The 24,442-nt window shown below is 34.6% G+C and overlaps 2 protein-coding genes across 2 annotated transcripts in view; one reads left to right on the forward strand and one right to left on the reverse strand.

The window, feature by feature from the left end:
• The window catches only part of LOC106129629 (endophilin-A), a 31,420-nt gene extending 15,987 nt beyond the window's left edge, over positions 1-15,433 (reverse strand). Inside the window, exons 1-2 of the mRNA XM_013328231.2 lie at positions 15,222-15,433; positions 604-687 (exon numbers count right to left, since the gene is read on the reverse strand). Of these exons, the coding sequence (XP_013183685.2) occupies positions 604-648 (45 nt within the window). The 5' untranslated portion in view covers positions 649-687; positions 15,222-15,433. The remainder of the gene's footprint in view (positions 1-603; positions 688-15,221) is intronic.
• A 1,311-nt stretch (positions 15,434-16,744) lies between these two features.
• Positions 16,745-24,442, forward strand: part of LOC106129661 (dmX-like protein 2) — a 47,317-nt gene continuing 39,619 nt past the window's right edge. The window contains exons 1-3 of the mRNA XM_060948400.1: positions 16,745-17,015; positions 17,991-18,191; positions 24,070-24,223. Of these exons, the coding sequence (XP_060804383.1) occupies positions 16,929-17,015; positions 17,991-18,191; positions 24,070-24,223 (442 nt within the window). The 5' untranslated portion in view covers positions 16,745-16,928. The remainder of the gene's footprint in view (positions 17,016-17,990; positions 18,192-24,069; positions 24,224-24,442) is intronic.

A 24,442-nucleotide genomic window follows, 5' to 3' on the forward strand; every position in this document is an offset into this window, starting at 1 on the left:
TAATCTCTAGGTGCTTTAAAATACTATTTGAAATAATATATAATTCTTATTCAAATGCTTATTTTATACATTTTCATCTACTATACTTGCGTATATATAGTCAACGCTTCATAAAATAATTCTTATAAATTCTTTGGAGATCAATAGGATTACAGATTTTCTACCTAGCCAGCAGATCGCTTGAATGAACAAATTTAATATCGGAGCTTCGATAATGATTTCTTCAGAGACAGCGGCCTAATCTTAAAACTTTCTAGCGGGGTTGAAACTTTGCTGTTTATTACCAAGACTACTTTGGGAAACTTCCATGAAAACGTAATGCTAGATGGAATCACACTGTTTGTTGGCTAAAGGATAAATTAACACTCAAAAATTTACTACTAATGAACCCTACGAATACTAAAAACAATTTTAAGAAGTGTACAAATGAAAAAACATTTTCACCAACTTCTTATTGTCAATAGATTTCTCTAACTATGCGCAAACTTATAGTTACAGCAATCTGCTATTTGTTTGTCTCATGAAAAGGTATGCTGATGATGACCTGTTGAATACCTTTTATGATCTACGAGGCTACCAAAAAGAAATGAAAACTAATCTTACCTGATTAGCTTTGTTGATTTGTTTCTTAAGTCCAGCAAACGCCATGATTGATACCTCAGTTTAATGCTTTGTAGTAAAATTGACCTGAAAAGATAAAGGTTTTGAAATAAATATTCAAATACATAACAATACTGAAACTTATAGATCAGATATATAGAGAAGATTTTTCTAGTTCCAATTTCAAGTTTGAAACAACTCAAAGTGCTGTGGTTCTTAACGGTAATAAACGGTTTTAATACCAAAGTTTATGTACGGGCGCAAGTTCTTGTACAGCTGTAATGTAGGGTGCAGAGTTTGTTATTGGCACCGTGCCATGTGAGGGGATCGATGCGGTCGCACGCTCAACTACCATTACGTAATGCCTCCAAACAATATGAACAATTACCCCTGAATGCGTTAATGGATTAGGGATGATCGACATCTATAATGTTTGACTAATGCAATCGCAGCATTTATTCCGCTTGTTTTTTAGCGGATCTCGGGCTCTGAAGTGTACTCGTAATAACTCAGGGTGCAACTATTATGGGCAATCAAAAAAGAGAGATCTCAGGATTTAGCCGAAGCAGAAGCCTACACGCGTGAATTTAGCGCCACCGATACGCGTGAATTTAACGCCATCTAAAAAAAATACAGGTTTCGCAAATCTCAGAACTATTGTTTTTACTGGTATAAAGGTACCCTATGTTTGTCTCCAGACTTCTTAATTATTTAGACGCAATATTTCTAAAATATTGGCTCAGTAAATACTGCGTAAAGAGAAAAAAAATCAAACGGACTTCGCATTATTGCTCCATTTGAAATAAAAAAGGACAGAATCACATATTACAATTACACACACATGTTTTATGCCATTATCATTAGTCTGATTACTATTGCAGTTGCTTTTCATGAGCTCTCACCGTGTGCAATAGGCATTATGGCACTTTTTAGGATTCCGCGGTTTAAAAGAAATTTCCGACATAGTGGTAACATTCATTCATACCTTGTGGAAATTATATTTTTAGAGGTTTGTAGAGGAAAAGGCAGATCGTAAAATGTATAAAGGTACACGCTTACTGTATGTTAACGAACAAGTGTTTTTAATTTTCGGCTACATGCCTGTCAAATGGTTACTTCCAAGATTTGTGCTAGGCATGTGAGATATTTATAAACAAATTATTTGACCAAATACTACGATGAACAGTTTTTTCTCCTAAACTGATACATACAATAAGAAGAATAATAGCCATACGAATATCACAGACAATCACAGTATTAGCGACGTGCCAATGATCTGTTAATTTTTCCAGGCGAACAAGCCGTATCAATCTGTTCTGACTTCGGAGCGATGATAACAATGAATTTTTATGAAATCACATATCTGCAAAATGCGTATTAGTACAAAAGTTATAAAAATAATTCGTCCTCCGTAGCTAAACAATATGTACAAAACATTTTTTTGTACACAATCCAGATAATATTGAAGTCTAACTTTTTACAGCTCTCACATTGTCTTTTTTTTAATGTATTTAAGTATAAATAAATAAAAAAAAAGAATAGGACCACTCCATCTCGTTCCCATGGATGCCGTAAAAGGCGACTAATGGATAGGCTTATAAACTTGGGAATCTTCTTTTTAGCGATGGGCTAGCAACCTGTCACTATTTGAATCTCAATTCCATCATAAAGCCAAACAGCTGAACGTGGCCTATCAGACTTTTCAAGACTGTTGGCTCTGTCTATCCCGCAAGGAATATATACGTGAATATATGTATGTATGATTTAAGTATACTTGACTGAAGCTATTTAAAGACAAATTTGTATTTTAATAGGAAGCAAAATATATAATAGAATCATGAAATATGATTCTTTATTTTTGTACTCGTAGCATACTATCGACATCATTTAAGTGAACATCTTGATATCATAGTACCTCTCGATAACTTGGTAGGTATCTCTCAAATCGTAACCAAGTGTTACTTTATATTTTATTCTTATCATAGATATACATATAATTTAATAAAAAACCAAGTCGTAGAGATAGCGAACTTCGGTATTATTCGTACCTAGATTGACATTAACGAATCGCAGATTTAGTGCAATACGACGAAAATAACAGCAAATGGAAAAGAAAATTGTATTAACATTCCATTTTTTCTATTCCACCAAAAACTTTACCTACTCTATAAAAACCCTAAACGAACGAAGCTTGTCGGTCGGAAGTAAGCAAGGATCATGGCAAGTGGAATGTAGTCCCTTGTCTTGGTATGATCGCTTTAAGTTACCTTGATAGTTTTTACAGTCAGATGAAAGAAAAACAATATAAATTATAAAATAGTGAACTAAGATAATCATGGTACAAAAATTTATCTTAAATAAGATAGACGAGAATGTATTACAAAGTATGAAACTCAATTGGTAATAAGTGTTTTATAGCTAAACTTTTAGCGTAACGTAAGAAGTAGGCTCATCGACTTTCGACAACCTAGGGTGTAAACCCTATAGTGCGGTACTTTGACCATGTTATTGGAGACGATCATTGGAACTTCGAACGTCTGATGGTGACGGGAAAGGTAGAGGGAAAAAGTCCTAGAGGCCGCAGTCCAAAGCGGTGGTCTGATCAGATCTCTGATAGGTTAGAATCGATCAGGGCCGCGCTTGGTGCAAAGCGACGAATCGCAGATGAGATGAGTAACACTACTCAGTAATGAGTGACCGATTAAGAAGAAAGTAGATGTAGGCATAGGGGAAAAGTTAATTCCATATTTCTAACAATAACACAGTCTCAAACTAATTTCGAAGCTTACTCAATCTGTGTAATTTGTCCCGTATACGAGAATATCTTATTATTATTCTCTTTCCTCCCGATGAAACTTGTAGCAAAATGTCAAAATAAGGATTCGTTAATTAACTAGTAATTTATTTAAAGTGCAAAAATTAAAAGGTTCCGTTCTTTTTGATATGTAATCGCAAAGGTTTTGAAGAAAATTTGTGGTAACTTGTTATACATAGACATAATCACGTCTATATCCCTTGCGGTGTAGACAAAGCCAATCGTCTTGAAAAGACTGATAGGCCACGTTCGGAAACTTGTAATTATAAGGGGAATTTGGTAATAAATTACTTAGTTGCTTTAGATATTAATGAAAGGAAAAAATAATTCATATTCAATTAATATTTTTCTATTTAAATAAAAAAATAATATTTAATTTTTAATTAACTAAACCACCCTTAACATACATATAATCACATTTTAACCCCAATAAACCTTCATTTTGATATTATCTCAAAAACCTACTATATTTTCTCTTTGCTTGAACTAGGTAACTACTCATGAAGTACATGAGCCATTCGTAAAAGCATTTCGTAGAGTAATTTCAGCAGATCTCGGAATATCAAAGGTCAAGCCTTAAAATATCATTCGCTATGTCGTTCGTATTTGCATATCTATTCCCTAAGGTAAGATATTTATAGAGTATTGAAATAGAACAGAAATATAATCAATATTATAAAGATCACCATTAACTCGGTTAAATAGAAAACGAAGAAAGGTTTCATTTTAAATACAACTTCAATTTGAGTTAGCTTTTAGTTGTTACATCAATACGCTCGACATCTAGTTAGATAATGTGAATAACTACATTACTGCATACTGGAAGATATTTTAAGGTTTCTCAATATTGCAGCACTAATAGGAAAGAAGATTTTACGAATACGCAAGACAATCATCCCACGTAACGTTACGACATCAATATTGCCTTCATATCTACCTATATAAAGTCAAGAGATAAAATAAAGCGTCACCTGTTGTATTATTATTTTTTATTTTTTACTTCCTTGCAAGTTTCAGTCCCCTGAGACCACAATGACACAAAACACTTTGACAGTAAAGTACACTTTCCGCTGGGCTACGGCGTAGCAGTCGATAGTTGTCGTAGCTTGGACAAGACTAACCGCTCGTAGCGCTACGCCGGCGTAGACGTGCGCGCGCAGCCTCGCCCCTCACACGTGAATCCAATACCAATCCACTTCTTACATACAATTTTTCGAAATCATTTTATACTTGTTGAAATCTGATGATATTTTGATGATTTAGTACAAAAAAATATTAAATGTCCACTTGCACAAATTTTCAAAATGAAACCGTGCATCGCATGCACGAGTAGAAAGAAATATGTTCTTATGATTACATGAAAATACATGAGTTCCTAATTTGCCTTCTTTTCTAGAATTTATTGGTAATACAATATCACTCAATCTACCCAATATGAAATACTTTTATTGATATTATTTTAACATGGTTAATCTTAAAAGGAATTACTATCGCAAAATTAGGAATTTGTTAAACCTTTACGTAACCCACCTAATAAATCGAGAGACGGGACAATAAGGTCATGAAAGTAACCGCCTTCCCAGAATGTACAACAAGGCTTGGCGGGACGTGATGTAAAGAATTATTTATGAACTGACTCGTTTAGGTGGCCAGCTCGTAAAAAAGGCTGAGATATGCCTTGGGTGTTATTTTATTTTGCCGTGTAACCCACGACGACCACGAATGATGACACATTAGCGTTCCTGCTAACTTTGTTCGCAGCTAAAATGGATTTGTTTCCCGACCACCCGGAAGTTTTTAATTCGAACTTCTGTGTTAAATTTTAAAGTACTGGGCGAAAAGGAGATTTTCTACATTTGTTACTTTCGTTTTCTTTTACGCCGTGTGGTTCCCGGCACCAATAGAAAAAGAATAGGACCACTCATCTCCCATGGATGTCGTAAAAGGCGGCTTAGGAATAAACTTGGTATTTTCTTTTACGCGATGTGCTAGCTGAACATGGTCTATTAGTCTTTTCAAAACTGTTGGCTCTGTCTACACCGCAAGGTATGTAGAGGTGATCGAAGGTACCACATGAAAGTGTAAATTAATTACATTAAGTAATAATCCTCTTTAATACTGTACTCAATAATAACGAGGCTTTAGAATTTCTCCTTTTACAATAAAGAAAAGATTATATTTGGATTTGGTTGAGAACAAAAAGCAGTTACAAGTTATCAGGCGACAAAACATTTACTAATTTAACCACGATTCCCACCCACGGGCCCGATTTCATTGTACAATGTTCAATAATGGTGAAAGCCGCCGTCCCTTGCAAAGTAACAATTACCAAATAAATATTTGTCAATTTACTTAAGCCGAAATTAAAAATGCGACTATTATGTTTAATTTCATTTATCACGTCATTAAAGTCTTAAAGCAGAAGACGCTGCAGCCTGGACCAAGTGGAAAGATAAATGTTTGAAAGTGGATTTAAGCCCCAAGGCATACCTTGTGGAGAGGGAACACGCAAAGAAAAGAGAGAGAAAGATTAACTATTTATAATGACGACAGCTGAGGGAGTAACAGTTACAAGAGTGGGCAATAGTGATAGGGCAAAAGACGGAAAATAATATATTATTTTAACCCGCTATTACGCGAAAGCAGTAAAGAAGAATACTGACACTATCAATATATGGATTTGGAACATTCGGCGAATTATTTAGTCTTAACACTGGCAGTACAAACCGTGAAATTACTAGAATTACAATGAGCACGTAACATAAAAGTTAGAAACATGAATTCGTGCTATAATCGCGTTTCCGCTTCGTGCCGTAACCTTTATGTAATCGATGTTTTTGTCGCCTTTAATGCAAAGATTTGTTTCCGAGTAATGTGTGTGTGAAAAATGACATCACAGTAATTACAGTAAAGTGACGCCCCCTTTTTCTGAGTACGAACTTAATATCGAATGAAAATTCCTTTCTTGCTTTCGAAAGTCTTATAGAAAATTTCTACATATATCTTGTAATGTATCAGAATCGTTAACATAACAACACAACACGTAACGTAGAGCCGTGCTAAAGTTTTGGGTTTGAGTTCCACCACGAGTACCAATGACTATTTAATAAATTACGTACATACAGATATGGTATATTTAACCGACGCGTTTACGGTAAGAAACAAGAAAAAAAAAACAGGAAGTTACATTTGTAATTTAAATATGAGTATTTAGTTTCCATATAATATAATTATAGCAAACATATTTCGTAGTTATTAATCTTATCCCTCCTGATATAACATTCACACAGGTTGGTGGTACACATGATTACCAGCGGAAAGTTAAAAAAAGGTTTATTTAGAGAATAAACGCAGAGAAAAACTAAACTCAACCCGCCCACAACTGCGGCGCCCGCCCACCAGCTTTTATTTCTACGCCAATACTGCCTAGGGCTAAATCTGAAAGGTCTTTATTAGATTTCGTTGCCAAAAATACAAAGTTAATTAGTACGACAGGACATATTGAATACAAAATAAGTCTCCAATAATAACATTGTTATCAGCGTTATCATTTTTATTTCGTTCGACTGTTTCGTACATTACGTACACAGATATCAAAACTGTAGTAAAATATAATTTTGTTTTTAAAAAACGTATTTTTGTAGCTGCAAATAAATCTACGTCACTTCTCATTTTGAATACTTCCAATTTCAAACGAGACCTATTTCGAATGAAGTATCATTAGTCAGTGTTTAATTTAATGATAGAATAAATAGCGCTAACTTAACGTACTAATAATAACCAAAGACTTTTTGCTGATTTTTGTATGCGGTAATCACACACCTCTTCGTAGACAGAATAATTCGCCACAAGGCTGGAAAACTCCATTGTTATGTTAATGTGTGTCATATTCCCTTTAGCATTTACACAAACAGAAATAATAAATTAGTATAATTGCATTTACTTTTTATGGTAGCTATTATATTAATTAATCGTAATGTGTATGGAAGAAAATAATTTATTATGGTCATTGGCCTTATATACACGCTTATTATCTTTAGAACTGATTAAACATTTATCAAAGTTATTGACCGCCGGCGCAATAAAATTAATTTAAAAAAAGCGGAATATTTCGTTATGGTCCGATCATATTTCATGCCTTTATCCCTTACGGAGAAGACAGAGATCCGAGGCAATCTAAGAAAGATTCTCAGGACACATTAATCAGAATGCCTTTTATAATACAGCGACAATGTTATTTAGTTTATTATGTGATCTGTCATCGTAATAGGACAAAGTATGTCAAACATAAAGCCGTAAAGGTCAGTACACACGTGACGCCGACCTACCTGAGAGTGACCAATCGTTTCATTGAAACGAGGATGGTTGGATCGAAGAGCATGCGCGCGCATCCCAGATGCCTGCCTACTGTTGAACACCGAAGGACGAGTCCTTTGCAGATATTAAAATCCTACTGTCTGCTCTAGCTTAGTACTACTATTTAAATTTGGCATATATGCCATGCCATTCAAAAAGTTAATTTCTCCTCGCAATATTTCGAAGTGAGTGAAGCTGCAGGAAACAGTAATGTCATATAGTAATATTGAAGTATATGAGCCTATGTTTTATTTTATTTATTTGGAAGACCAACAACCGTTTACAAAAAAACTAGCGCATGTTTATGAAACAAATGGTCAATTACAGATATTCTACTGATACAGAAATAAAAACAAATTATCAATGTTTAAACACTGAACAACAACGCACTAACCTTAACTCGCTCGACTAAGTTAACATCTACTTATGTATTTAAAAGACCTTGATTCCATCAACAGTCTTAATAAAAAATAGTATTGAGAAACTCATTTTTGGTGAGCCATCGACAAAATCGCTTGGAAAGAAGAATTGTATAAGAATCCGCCTCAATTTAGGAAAGTTAAAATTAAAGATATCGATATCAGCATCAACTGAAATTTGATTGTACAGATGAGCGGTTCTCCATAAATAAGAAGTTGAATGAACGATGCTTATTTAAATCATAGGGAAATGAATAACGTATTTTTAATGTTATCCCTTTGAAAAAATAGAACCCAAAAATTGGTTAGCCCCCGACGCGTTTAACGGGTCGAGCTATCCGAATGTGAGTCAATGTGTCAGGGGCGCAAATCGTTCTTTTAATGGCGGTTCCGATGTGGGTCGCGAACCCTCCTCAGTCGGATGCCTCCGAAGTAGCCCCCTCACCTCACTCACCCCCGGTTTTATTCTACACGAGTATCATATCATTGGCGCAGTAGTAGCGATCTGAACTCCGATTCGCATAATCTCGGGTTCGATTTGAAAGAATGCCAGAATGAAAAATACTGGTCTAAAATTGATTTTATGTTTAAGACATTTTTATGGACCGTATGTGTTGTCTCATCAATCTCGTTTACATTTTTACATTGTCAAGAAGTTGTTCGCTTGGAGTCTTCTGAAAGCAGAATGCTGATACTTTCCAAGTAAGGCTACGATCAATGATAGAATATGCCTTAATAATAAAAAAACTAGCAAATTCGATTATTATGATTGATTAAATTATTTGCAACCAAATCGCGTGATATTGTACTCGGAGCAATTCAATATCAATTTCCCAGCAATGAAATTGACTAGTTTATATTGGTAAACTCCTCATACAGCACTGTGATTAGTGATCATAATTGACTAGTTTATATTGGTAAACTCCTGATACAGCACTGTGATTAGTGATCATATAGGACTTATTTGCATTTCATAGTTGGTCCATGATGTTTCTTAGTAAGTTACTAGGTCATGAAGCGTCTGATGAGCCAAAACGTGCTCCCATTAGGAAGAAATGCGGGGGTGGAATAGGCTTGACACAATAATCTGGCGACTCTTGGCGCCCGCCTGTCTGCCGGCAAGGACTCTGCAGCAGCCTAGATTTTCAGAAAATCGGGTTAGGAACTAGAATATTTAGGCTTGAAAATTTAATGAAGTTATTTATTATATTTTTGAGTAAATAAGACTACAACAATAAGTCACTTTATACAACATCTATAGATTTACACGATTACGGTATTTTAAATTTCGTGAATGAATTAACTTGAACTTTTGATCAAGAATCTTCCATTACAATTTCACAGGTGTTTGTTAATTAAATCGGTAGCAAAACCATGTCAAAGGGGCAACTAAATTGAAACTTAGCAACTAATTCCATTTTGTATGTAGCAACGAGCCTCAGGCCCTAACTACCTCAAACTTTGAGCAGACAGATATCGGTATCAGTGTACCAGGAACAAGTTGATCAATTATTTACAATATCCTGTGGCTATCTGTACAACATTCGCATCTTTTATAATGAAATAATTCATGTTTATTTTCTACTACTACCAACTAAATTCTAAGAAGGCAATTATTGAACAACTTTCAAAATTAAATTTGCTGTTTGTTGTTGTTGTTCGCGTTTTAATTAGGTAGTTATAATTTGAATCAACTATAAAAATCATAATTTTGCAATAAATCCATCTCGTGTTCCTAATCAGGTACAGGAAAAGTTTATTTTCTATGCAAAAGTAACATTATGAGGTTTTAAAATCATATAAACAAATATATTATTTTACATTCATTTTTACGAATCTACCAGCACATATGTAGATATTGGAAGTTGCATCAGAGAATTTTGTAAATTTACCTACTCAATATCCGGGTTTTATCGAAAATTAAACCTTCCTACACCCTTGTGAACAATGAAATCAAGCAGAAATTCAAGTATTTATTTAAATGTGAACGGATAAACGTAAATGCTATATTCCTACCTCAATATTTTGTAACTACGTGAATTTAAGCTTAGTTTGAACAGTTTATTATGTATTCATGGAGCGAGTCCCTTGTTAGTCGAATGAAAATTGTTTTATTTTCGGCCCACATGTTAGGTAAAAGCCTTTGATAAAATATTGATGTGAATGCTCCCCAACTTTTTTCATATTTTTACGACCTTAATGTTTTATTATTATATATTTTCGAACAACTGGTTGCCTGCGATTAATTTAGATTTCCATTGACATTGTTACCTCAAGAAAATAACTATTTTTATGAATGGTTTATTGTTTTGGGTCTTAAAAATTATAAAAAGAAGTATTTTACACTTGAACCGGTTCACAACAAGATATAAAAATACACACATAATCAGCTCCGATAGCAGGTACAGCTTAAAAACCCATTTTAGTTGAATTAAATTGGTGCGAGTTCCTATTGTGAATTCCGCAGTGCACAAAATTTACTCTACGCTGGCGAGCGAAACGATTGCAATGTTCCAGATAAACATCTATTATTTAAAGCGAATGTTTGCGCAGTCATCGAATATATTTTTTTACATTTTGCAGGTGAACGCTGGCAACAGACCAAATTTTCCTATTAGGTATTACAAACCTGCCCCAGCGACGTGTTAGTTAAGGAAATTCACCAACAGACCGACCTTTCAAGAAAAACAATGCTCATCCAAATCACTTGTCGCAATAAGAAATATTTAGGATAAGATAAGAGTGATACGTGGATAAAGAGGGTTACGCTCTTCATTAGTATAAAGGATCTATTGATTCAAATTCTTAAACTAACAGCTAATTCTCGATCCTAAGAATAAATATTTACAAGGACAGGACGTCCATGTAACTGTCTAGTAAATGATTATAATTTCTTGTCAATTCATTTGAGGTTATGCTGTTGTATCTCGCGTGTTCAAAGTTGATAAAAATCCCGGTCAAGTGCAAGCCATCTGGCGTTTAGTCTTGAGCGTTTAGTCTTGAGAATTGGTTCCTCGATTGTTTATTGAAACAAACCATTTGGACTTCAATATTGTAAAGACTATTGCAGCGAATATTACCCAATGTTCTTCATTTCTAATAAAAGACAGCAACGCTTGGGGTCTTCACAAATACATATAAAGGGCATTTGATTGCAAATTGATAAAAAGAGAGCGCAAACAGGCAGTCGTAAGCTTTTTTTAACTCACCAAGAAAAAAGCCATATCATATCAAATATAGGTTGTACTGATATTTATTCATTATCCATCCATTATTTACAGCTATACTTAGCACGTATCTAACCCTGCTTTTGCTTTTTTCATAACGAACACAAACGAGACAGTAAAAACAGCCCAAATATAGGAGTATGTTTAAGCCCTGCTAATTGAGTGGCCAGGGTGTCGACTATAAATAGAAGACCCCCCGCGTCGCGACTCTCACGGAGTGCTCTTCATGCAACTATCGGATAATTCACAAACCGCCCGCTGCACCGAGCTGCCTCTATTTTAAGGACACCCTGTATTGATTTTCGTACCAATAGGTATTGACGATTATATTTCGATATGACGGTGGATTTTGAAAGTTGTGAGGGTTATGTGAATGACCTGCCTTCTGCCAGGGATGAATCTATACAGCGATAACTCAACGTTTTCAATAGATTTTAGAATAGAGTAGAATTCAATTTATTGTACAAGTTTTATAACAACGAAATAAAAATAATAACATAAATACCTACTTGTGCAAAAGGCGGCCTTTTCGCATTATGCAATTAAGATTAATAAATAAAATACCATTCTATAATTTAAAATAAACGTGAAATGGCATTGTTCTAAGCTTTATTTTAGAGCGCATAATCAAATGCTTAAGTGTTCCAACAATAACCTGATGTAAAGCAGAAGTACAAGTAAATTTATGGCCATGAACCCTCATCTAGCAATTGAACAGTAAAAACTAATTAAAGCAATTGTATAGCAAAGCAGATGGAGGGTCCGACTCAGGCGGATTTTTATTAAGCTTCACTTTGTCGTTGTACTTTGTTGTTGTTTACGAAGTTTTAATACAAGTCTTTAGTTACGTTCATGTGAACTCATCACGTGTAATCTAATCTAGGCATAGACACCACTATGAGATCACAAGAAATCCCTCAATTAGATATATTATGACATCATTTCCATTCTGAACTTAAACCTAAAACATCTTTGATTGTGAGTTTTTCTTCATCATAACGAAACTATAAACGGAACCTGTTTTCCTTCCGAGCATTTAAGTTCGTACTAGTGTATACTGTGGCCTTTCAATCTTCTCGAGATTTTTGGTTCCGTCTACCCGTTAAGGGACAATTTATGTTTTACTAAGTGTTGCTTAGAAAATATAGAATTTGAATTTGATGGCCCAGACATTAGACGAAATATCGAAAAACGATAAACATAACAAAGATTGATGGTGCATTGAACAACAGTTCAGAGCATTCAGAAAAAAGCTTAGGAGCTCTCAAGAGGGGCGATCAAGAGAGAAATCGGCGCTGATTAAGAGACACTGTTGAAGAAAATTATTAACGAAAGAATATTCGAATACGAAAGAGTATGTAATCACTACGTTTTTCTAATGCCTCGCTGGACCAAAATAAAATGAATTTTTAGGTCTTTATCAAATTGTAAACAATCATAATCCTTGTGAGATAAGGACTACGATGAATATAACAAAAGCAAATTATGAATTGTCACGCAAAAGTGTACGATAAAATTATGAGATTATTAAATACCAGCTGATTAGTATGATTTCATTCCTTTACTTTATTTGACACACATAATGAATTTTAATGGTTTTCTATTAGAAACTGGGATTACACTTTATGATTTGTTGTACAAATTATAGAACAAAGGGATAGGCTTATAAACCTGGAATACTTCTTTTAAGCGATGGGTTAGCGACCTGTCACTTGTCAACAAAATATTCTCAGTCAGGCTTGCCTATGTAATCAGTTATTTAAGAATTGACTGACGTTTTTGCACCTGACAATTTCCAATGGTTTAAATTTGTCCTCACAGGAACTATTATGGAACTGAACCATGCTCATACCATGATATTAGTGTCAATGAATGATTATACCCTAGTCTAGTTGAGAAATGACACCAAAATGATATCATAGCCATATTGTGGCATTGAGATAACAACATACAAATTTAATAAGTAATTTCAACAAAACAAGGTTTTGTTTGCCTCACCATATTTAAAGTGTGCACATCTATAGAGCAAGTTTTGGTTTAATTAGGACAAGAGCAGCAAATCAAACTTCATTCACTATAGCAGCATACTGGAAAACAAAGGCCTCTTATTCTGGTTTATCATATCCATGTTAATTGATACAGAATTGAGATAAATAAGTGTTGGTAGAATTGTTTGGCTGAAATCTTTGGCTGGAATAATTCAAATTTTGTGTAACACAATATCAACCAATAAGCAAATAAAAACAGTTTTCTCTTACATGGATAGATTAGATTTTTTGTATGTATTTTATTTTTTACATATTTTGTAGTATATACTAAAAGGTGGCACTGGCATTGATATCCATGGAATAATACAGTAACAAGAGCATTGTATATCCTATAGACTTTGAAAATGAAGAAAATGAAATTAAAAAACCACACAGCAGTAGCAGACTTTTTTTTTCTACTGTAAAAGAATCCTATCCTACTAATATTATTAAGTTAAAGTTGTAAGGACTAAGACACAAGTCTTTGTTCCTATTTCACAAAAAACTGCATTTTATCCCGAAAAAAAGCAATGCCTCAGGGGGCTGCTAGTGAATAGTAAGCTTTGAAAATAAACGGAAAGAATAGCCAAGTGTATAAAAAATGGTAGAACCCATGTCCACCCAAATTTACCAACACAACACAGGTCTTCAACAAAGGTTCTATCCTATGCATGTCTCCAAGTTAAGATCTATTCTTGTTCGGAATTTCATTACGTACTAGAACAAATTGTACAAGAACCAAAACATTAAAATTTAAATATCTTGTTGTTTTGGGCTCCAGAACAAATTTGATAAAATTTGTAACAGGGATGGACCATTACCTGACGGATAAACATGGGCATTAACTACTTGTTTAGTATGATATTTTTGGGTGTGATAAGAGAATTATAAGTTGAACAAAGCTAATTGAATATCAATCACATTTCCCTTACTAATATAGCTAGTGTTGGGACCTACAAACTTATACCCTTATGTATAAGTTTGTAGGTCTACTAATACATAATAAATGTTTGCAACATCCGAAAGGGTAAATATGAAGATCTATTATACATAATATTTAAGACCTTGTTGTACTCATATTATGCAAATAAAAGTTTGAATTTGAATTTAACAAATAATACTTTATCTAAATCTATATTTCTTTATTAAACTGTATATTACATGCCTTTAGGGTTTTTTTGACTATTAGAACTGCCACTAATATAAGGGATAAAGAGATATTGTGTGTGTTTGCATTGCAATGTATTCCTTCTACATCCAGCCTTACAACACTGGTTTTAGTAAAGATCGCACAACATGTAAAGACAGAAAATATTAGACTTTATAGGTCAAACACACTGGTTTATAAACATTAAAACATTTTAATAGGTTTATATGCTAACTAAATGTCTAAAAAGCAATTGAGTTTTCAATAATAATTATACTACTTATTACAGAGTTTATAAGTAAGTAAGTAAATTAAAAGTAATAAAAGAGTACAAAAATGGAAAAATACAGCATAAATTCTCATAAAATTATTATTAGGAAAATTAGAAAAGACAAAAACTCGTGCTAAACTTGTTAGATTAACATTTTAAAATTGAATATATCCAAGCCATCATTTTGAGAAGTCACGTCAAGGATACTAGTAGCTTTATACACCCACTCTATACATAACAACAAGGTTGACTTTAATTTTGGGTGTGTGCTCTTGAAATAAGTAAAAGCTTTAATTGTAAGCGGTAGATAAGGCATTTTCTAGCAAAGAAAAGAATAAAAATTTTGGGGCAGTTCCTACCTTAGCCGCTTTCTCTTGAATTCACAGTTCACTAAATCAAATATATGTCAAGGAAATGCAACTTTAATTATCTAATGTACAGTCTTTTTATCAGATACAATAAAATCCTGTTAAATTGAATACTTTAAAATCCCAATCAATAACACGAAAACAATTATTTCGCCATCAAACTGACATAACATGCTTGACAGGAAGATCATCTATCAAACAAAATCAAGCGTTGGCAGCTGGGTATAGTGATGTTAATGACAATGTTCAATCACTCGATTTTAGGATGACGAACTATTAAAGTAGCTGGTTGAATATGTCACCGAAAAATAACAAGAACCGCAACTTTATAAACATCCTAAGTAATTTATAAACTTTCGTATAATTCTCAACAAGAGATGAATTGTATTGTTTTACGTCCAGTGAAAAAGTTTTTCGTGGTAAATTAATAAACTTAAGGATATAAATTTGTAAGATTTAAAACCGTTCTAACAATTACTAACCAAAACGACCACAGGAAAAACAGATGAGATTTTAATTTTACGCTTCTTTAAAATGCGGCAAATTTATAATTAAGTTGATATTCTAAGCAAATTACACACAGCTCTCTGATTAGCTGATGTTGACAGTGATAGTTTCTATGTTGCTCATTAAGGGTATACTTAAGTAAGTTTTTTAAGTGAAATGAAATAATTCATCTCTCGTTTAGAATCCTACAAAAATTTATAACCTTCCTAGAAAAGTGCGCTTCGTGTTATTTTTCAGTGAAAAAAAAGTAAGTCAATTATATACAATTAGAAAGAATAAAAGGCGACGGTTTGACTTAAGGTAAAGGAAAATAACGTGAAGAAACTTGTACATCCAGGCAAGAGAATGTGTAACATAGGTGCACCCCGCCCGGCCTCATATCCAGAGTGGTGAGAATGTATCCAGGACCAAGGCCAGAAGAAAGAAATAGAATAAGAATAACATTCATACATACATAAAATCTCGCCACTTTGCCGGAGGAATGGGCGGAAACTACATCCTTCCGCTTGGCACGAATCCTCTATACCTACTCTGTTCGTTTCATTTAAATTCCTTTTTACCCGGACGTTCTCGATTTGATCAAAGTTTGGGCCTTTCCCTTTCAACTTTCATCCTTTCCACATGACCAAACCATCTTAGCTATATTTTTTCGATTCCTGTCACCATAACACCATTTTAACGGTCAGTGGAGAAATAAAAATATCGACTGTTTTGGAAATCGAAGGAATAATGAAATCACATTATGATTCTTGTTTGGCAGCAACACTTTAGTGAGTGCGTTCATAACTTTAACTAAAGAGCATTTTTATGAAGAACACACATTTTAAAAAAATGACGAAGAAACAATAATAATATACTGTAAACTGTAATAAGGATCAGATAAAAATATTCCTAGGAATTAAAAATTTATTGAACACGTATGTATTCATTAACTTTTAACTTTACTAAGTTTTGAAAAAGGTTTTGAACACATCCAATTTTTTTTCTCTTTTTCTCTACGTCATTTTCCTACGTTCGATGTGGTGTCACAGTGAAGTGAAATAATCCGTGAACGTTTTAGCGAGATTTAATTATTCTTTTAATAATGTTTAGGATTTATACATCTTTTAATAATTATGTGCTACTTTGCTAGATGTGTGTCCGCGCGGTGCAATTGTTTAATAAGAGTATAGTGGTGTAATTGGGATCATTATGAACTGCCACCAAGTGCTAAGTGGCGCCTGTAATTCAGGAGATCAATGTTTTGCTGTTGGATCAGTTGAAGGAATACCTTTTACAGTGAGTACATCACCCAAGGTTTGATTACTAATGACTTGATCTCGTGACCATACAACTAAAGTGCATAATGTAGTGGTAAGGAAGTAATCATCTTTGGAGGAAAATCTAATTTAGCCTACTTTGATAAGTTAATATATTTGCAGTAATTGTTTCTCTAATATCATTCGCGATGAGTAAATAACTAACCTTTAGAGCCATTGGCTACACTCTAATATACACAGTCTTCTGTATCCTTGAACATTAATTTGCATGGGCTATTTAAAAGACAATATCCTAACATAATTCTTTGTTTATCTAGTGTCACTTTTATTATGTATTGTTTCAATGAAGTTATTTTATCTTGACTTTATCTTATTGACTTGATATCACAGATTCATTGAACAGTATAAAATAAATTAAAAGGTGTTGTTCATTTAAAAGAACAATATAAATTTATGTATTATTACTATTTGCTTAACAGAGAATTCCAAACTAGTTATGGCTCTTTTGGGCATATACAAATAATTTCTTACAAAAATAGTTTATGAAATATAGTAGTGACAACCTAATAATACTGACCCAGTTTCATACTAGTATTATGTTGTTTTTGTTTAGATCCAGTACTACAGTAATGTTGTTAATGTTTTTTGAATATATTGATAAATATACATATATATATATATCTCTATGAATATGAATAACCTATATAAAAAAAAATTAGTACAAGATTATTATTAGATTGCTAGACTTGAAATGAGTTGGAAAGCAGGCTCCAGGCTCCGTAGCATTTAGGCAAAGACAAGAACTGAAAATATGCCCTGATGAGAGAGAAAATCTTGGGTATTACTGATTATTAATATGATGAAAGAATAGATAGAAGATACTATTAGAATCACATTGTATATTCACACCAATAATTTTTCAAACTTTTCTTTGGGAAGAGACACAATGTTGGAAAAAATGTTGTAGAATTAAACTTTTTTTTTTACTTTTCAGGCTTATGCAGCAGGATGCAACATTGTTATACTGGCATCAAACTTTGAACGTGTTCAGATTATACCTGGTGCTATACATGGTTATGTCCGTATCGGCTCTTTAGATTGCAGCACAGACACTGGGAAAATTGCTGCAGCTTATGGGGCTGAAGTGTGCATATTTGAGCCCACTCCTTTGATACATTCTGCTGCTACCACCCATGTGAGTAAATACTATATGATTGTCAAAGGTCTTCTGGAAAACCTTATATATCCAATTCTAAGTACCATTTCCCAAATGTTTTAGGATACCAGCATCACATCTATTACCCCACCAAGAAAATGGTGTTTTTATTCGATTTGTAACTAGAGACTACATCTTTGAAGCTTTGTTTAGAATTTGACTTAGGCCAATAATTAAGACCAATATCAAAAATTGAATTTTGGAAATTGGTCTTAATTATAGCAAAGACAGAATATTTATATTAGCACTTAATTGGGTGATAAATGTCCATTATAAGCATGTAATAGACATGGTTAAAAGATATATAAAGGATAGATAGATAAAAGCTTTAATGAATGTGCAATGTGCATGTATGTACTATAACAATAACAAAGAACGAAAAAAGTTGGTTATATCTTCACTATATACATTACACATTTTAATTTCACAACACTTTTTGTGTTGATAGAGACCATTTATCAAGGAAGGCTTTAGGCTATATAAATCATGCTGTAACTATTAGGGAGCAAAGAAATAATGGATTTCAGTAGCTTATAAAAGCTTGCTTTGATTGATACATATACATTGCTTTCTTAACAATGATATGATGAATAGATGTGAAAAAACTGGGAAGAAATATTAGTCCTTGAGGGCGGGCTTCAATGATGCCCAAAATAATTATTCCACGCGGACTAAGTCGCGGGCACAGCTAGTTACAAAATAATCTGTATGGAATTAGTAAAATAAGAAATTCACATTATTCTTGAAAATAAAGAACATGTTTTTGAGCCAGTATGAAAAAGTAGCTTCAATAGGCTTATGTTAAGTTTTTGTTTTAATATGATAAGATAAAAAGTAAAGGATTATATTTCAGTGTTAACACAATCTCATTGAAAAGAGACATAGGATTGATAGCATATGACATTATTTATTGTTTGCAATTTTATATCAGGTGTTTTTAATAGAATGTCTACTACAAAGGACTTGCTTTCAAAAAGTGTCTTGTTTTTGGTGATGGTTTACTATTAATTTTATATACATATAAAAAGCTAATACATATATTGACTTTTATTGTAATTGGAATGAAAATAGCATTTTGATATGTGGGTGAATATACGCTATTTGAATTTCAATGGTCTTTAGAAAATGTTTATGTTAAACTTATTATATTATTGTTTCTCTATGTTTAAACAATAAATAACATGGCCTTTTATCTGGCCCACATAGTCTAATCACGACAATTGTTTAATTTAAAGCATTATTAGCTTAAAAAGTTAAAAATGTATACTCCTCTGGCCTTCCCATTCATGCATTATAATGATTGAACGGCAATATACTTTAAATACGTATACACAAATATGTTTTTTTTAAATTATTACCAACTGTTATAAATATCGAAACATATTTAATCAAAATACATTGTAAAATATTTAATAATATAAAAAAAATAAAACATGTTCTCATGTCATGTTACAAATACGTCACTTCATCTGGCGAAACTCTAAAGAAGAAAAATTTCACTTAAAATCGCCAATTTGTGTTTTGATCTTGAACTGGGCGCGGCGAACAGTGTGAAGTTAGTAGTAAGCTAATGGTCTTGAGCAAAACTTAAATAATATTGCGTCAGTTTACGAATGAATTTGGGAGAGCGTGTTTTTGCCACTCGTTGGAGTATTTCCTTTGGTAAGCATATGTTATCGTATTTTATTGTTGGAAAACTGTTTATTAGCACAATGCAAGGTTTATTGTGTGTAGATGTCATGTGTTACGTCAAACTGTGGTGCGAAAATCGAGTGATGTTATTTTTGTACGTTAAGTACGATTTTGTCACTTCTCTGGCGTCACTTCTGTGGCAAATTTCATGCCAGAGGAAATACATGATCGCCAGAGAAGTGACGAAATTCTGTTTCGTTAAATATCTTAATTAGACGGCTGATTTGGTGTAATGGTTAAGAAGTTGGTCATTACGCCTGAGGTCGCGGGTTCGATCCCCGCACAGTACAAACATTTGTGTGCATGAACGTGCCTGTAGTGGGCCATCCGCGGGGATCTCGGGCCCCAGGTACAAGTATTCTGCTACGCAGATGATACGCTTGTGGCCGCCTGGAGACACGAACGTGAAGCGGCAGAAATGATGATTCGTTCGTCGCGTTGGTATGCTAGGGTTAATGGTAGCCCTGAGCAAAACGGAGGCCATCGCCTTTGGCGGTCGAGGTTGGAAGACTCAGGCCGGTGTGTTCATGATGGTGGATGGGGAGAGGGTACATGTAATGCCACACATCAAATACCTTGGCATCATATTGGACCCACGGTGGAACTTCGGGGAGCACTTTAGACAGCTAGCTCCCCAATTAGTGAGAACCGCATCGGCACTCAGCCGACTGCTGCCCAACATTGGTGGGCCTGGTGCTACATGTCGGCGCCTATATGCAGGTGTAACACGCAGCATGGCGCTGTATGGGTTGCCGATATGGGCGGATAGGCTCACTAGAGCCAACAGGGCCTTGCTGCGACGACCACAGCGTGTGGTGGCCATACGTATCTGCAAGGCCTACACCACTGTGGCGTGGGCGGCAGCCTGCGCTCTGGCTGGTACCCCACACTGGGAACTGGACGCTCTGGCCCAAAAGGAGTTGTTCTGGGAAAGGAGGAGGAGGGCGGAGATGCCTGAATTAGCGGGAGCGGCTGGTGTAAACTTGGCTGTGGTATTGCGGGAGCGATAGAGAACTCCGAATTCAGCCATTGTACTATCGGGGCGCTCCTTCCATCGCTTGACAACTGGTTGGACCGACGCCACGGCCAGGTGACATTCAGGCTGACGCAGGTTATGACCGGACATGGTTGCTTCGGTCATTACCTGCATCGGATTAGATAAGAGGCTACTGAGGTCTGCCATGAGTGTGGGGAGCCGGATGATACGGCTCAACATACTCTGGCAGAGTGCTCGAAGTGGTCGGATGAGCGGGCCACCCTCATGACCGCCTTAGAAATAGGGAACCTCTCGCTGCAAAGTGTAGTAGCTGCGATGCTGTGCTGCAAGAGGAAATGGGAAGCAGTGGTTTCCTTCTGCGAGTACGTCATCTCGCAGAACACGATCACTTTATCGTGCGCGCCTACTGCCTCACTAGGGTCACTTCCCGACCCTGGGACCAGCAACTTACTGGTCACCTATTAAAACAAGATTCCCGGGCAGCCTGAGAGCATCGTGGTGAAATTCCTGCGATCCCATGATGCAAAATCATCACCCTCAAAATGGCAAGAAGGGCGCACGGAGGGGTTTTAGTGGGTAGGCTGGTTTACTAGGTGCCAGGAGTCCCACACTCTCCCGGGTGTTGACCCGGGGTCTTGTCCGTAAAAAGGATTTCCCCTTCGATAACAAAAAAAAAAGTATAGTAAGTTCAGTATTTGAGTATAAAATATTTAGCTACACAAAAATTGTTGATTCTGATCTGAAAATGAAAGAGTTCATTTATACTGGAGACTAAAACTTTTACGTTGTTTAAATAACCTCGAGACTGAAAGGTGAATCATTAAATAGTACTATTGTTTTGTTTTGTGAAAGAAGAGTTTTTTTTTTGTTTTTAGAAAGTTGGTTAAGAATACAGTGCTTTAAATGTTACAAACTTAGAATTTTGTGATTGTTTTATAATAAAAAAACTATTAAAGGGTAATATTTACTGTTAATTTCATCACAGATGAGGCTGATAAGCAGAATATACTTCACTAGAGGCCGCCCGCGACTTCGTCCGCATGGAAACCCTATCAATCCCGCGGGAACTCTGGGATAAAAAGTAGCCTATGTGTTATTCTGGGTCTTCAGCTACCTACATACCAAATTTCATGGTAATCGGTTCAGTAGTTTTTGCGTGAAAGAGTAACAAACATCCATACATCCATACAAACTTTCGCCTTTATAATAGTAGTAAGATTCTGTTATTTTAAACGGGCATTGAAAACTAAAGCATTAAAAAATAATAAGGTTGCATTAAGAAATTGTGAAGACTGAATGTGCCTTACATAATAAAAAATATTCTAATACAATAATTTAAACGTGTTTAATTTAATATAAGTCTCTTTACTCGTCTTATAACAATGGTGTGTCACTTTCCTGGTTCAATTTGTCACTACTCTGCCAGTAGTGTCACTCCTCTGGTAACACATTTTCCTCTGGTACTTATAAAACACCAAAATATGAGAAATTCTTCTGGCCTCCATCATTAAAACTTAAAAAATAGTGTCAAATAGAGAAATTATAAATATTAAATAGAATGGATAAAATTTCCTTCTGGGACACAAAAAAATCAAATAGCGTATATTCACCCATGTGCAGAACGATAACTCAACTATTTGATTTTCGTGAAATTTGTACATCCTTATAATAATAGGCCTAAGAAAAGCTTAGGCTTAGTGCTCGCCATTTAAAATGTTTGCCTATCCGTACTAAAACTACGCAACAAATAAAAAGACAAAAGATAAAAAAACAACAGAAAAAAAACGCCATCTGGTTCGAAAAGTTCAATGAGAAGGCAGTTGCATTAACTTAACCGATTTTGGTGCGCAACAATCTTTAATTCGAGAATATTAGTTTTCAAGCATGTAAAGCGAATTCAGTAGCTTATAAATGCTTGCTTTGATTGCTACATATATACATTGCTTTCTTTACAAATACGCATTCATCTGTTTAAATAGGAGATAATTTATCAAAGTACCCACCCAGAACACTGAAGCATGAAGGCTGAACGTGCTAAACTATTCGCGGCATTGAAACCAACCAGTCGAAATAGGCACGCACGCGGCTCTTCTATCATTCAGTGAAATTTCTTAAATTAAAAGATCTTTTCTAATTGGTTTTTGAAAGAGTTGCACTATAATGAAGTTGAACATGAATTATGTATTATCACATTTGTAAGATCCGATTTGTAGACTATGTCCATTAATCTAAGTTGGCAAAATTGTCTTTATTACTGACTATTCATAGCACAGTCACGATAATTGATCATTTCGAATTGTCATTATAACGATATTGCATATATTATGATTATGCTACACCAATGTTTTGTCGTAGTTAATATACATATAACTGCCATTGCAAATGAATCGAAAGTTATGGTATAAATCGCCATGCAATAAAAATGTATCAACTCGCTTGATCACACGATTTCATTTACGTAAAATCTCGCTAAATTATCTTGTTCATCTTGAACTTTAGAATATTGTCTCTTATTGCTCCCATGCACACTCCAAAGAACTATCTCCGATTTCTGGGATCAATCAATTCTTTATTCATATTAATATTGTAAAGAGAAAAGCAATTTTTTGCATTGTTGTTTGTAAAAAATACCTAAACTCAAAAACTACTTTGACGAAATTTGAAACAGAGATAGAAAAGACCTTCAGGAGTAACAATAGCTTTTTTGATTTTAAATTTCCACGAGAGCGATTACGGAAATAATTTTATTCGTATTCTTTATTCTTTATCCTATTAAAATACGTTACTCAAGCCGATTTCTGTACTTGAATGAACCGCAGAATCATTGTTCAAATGTACAGTGTAATAAGAATAAATTGGCAAAATGCTGTTATGCAACATTCAACTCTGTGAGCATCCATAGCTTTATTATCCAATTCAGCGTCATATGACATTCTGTGCTCTTACGACTAGGGTGAAAACATCGTAAGGAACCTGAAAATTTAGAAAACTTAATGTGAAAAGGTCAGACGAAATTCGTTTTGTGTAAAAACCTGACTAATCCAATTGATGATCGTTGTCATTAGAACACCACTGGCACGTCTTTAGAGAGTTGAGGATGTAACCAGGACTAACGCCAGATTAATGATCAGCGTTATATGACATCACGTGATGAGAGTATTATTTCAGGGCTTGGAGTACCGTTGGGTTCAGACGGGGAAGTTGGTGGCTGAGGGGCCTATCACAGCGCTGTCGTGGAACCTTGAAGGGACGAGGCTGCTCACGGGGGGGAAGACTTTGCAGCTATGGCACCAGGCATCTCTTTACCAGGACGACAGCCAACGTGAGTTCGTGAATACGCATGCGCGTTGATATTGTGCTCGTTATTAATCAATTTGTGTGTTAGAAAATGATAAGAAATTATGAATAATCGTATTTGGATAATTAACAAAAAATGAGGAAATTAAAATGCAATAAAATAATGGAGGTAAAAATACCTTGTGAAACTGCGGCACGTGACAAAAATGGTACACTTAAATAAATAAATTTATGTATAATTAAA

The sequence above is a fragment of the Amyelois transitella genome, chromosome 16 (genome assembly GCF_032362555.1).
Source record: "Amyelois transitella isolate CPQ chromosome 16, ilAmyTran1.1, whole genome shotgun sequence".
NCBI lineage: Eukaryota > Metazoa > Arthropoda > Insecta > Lepidoptera > Pyralidae > Amyelois > Amyelois transitella.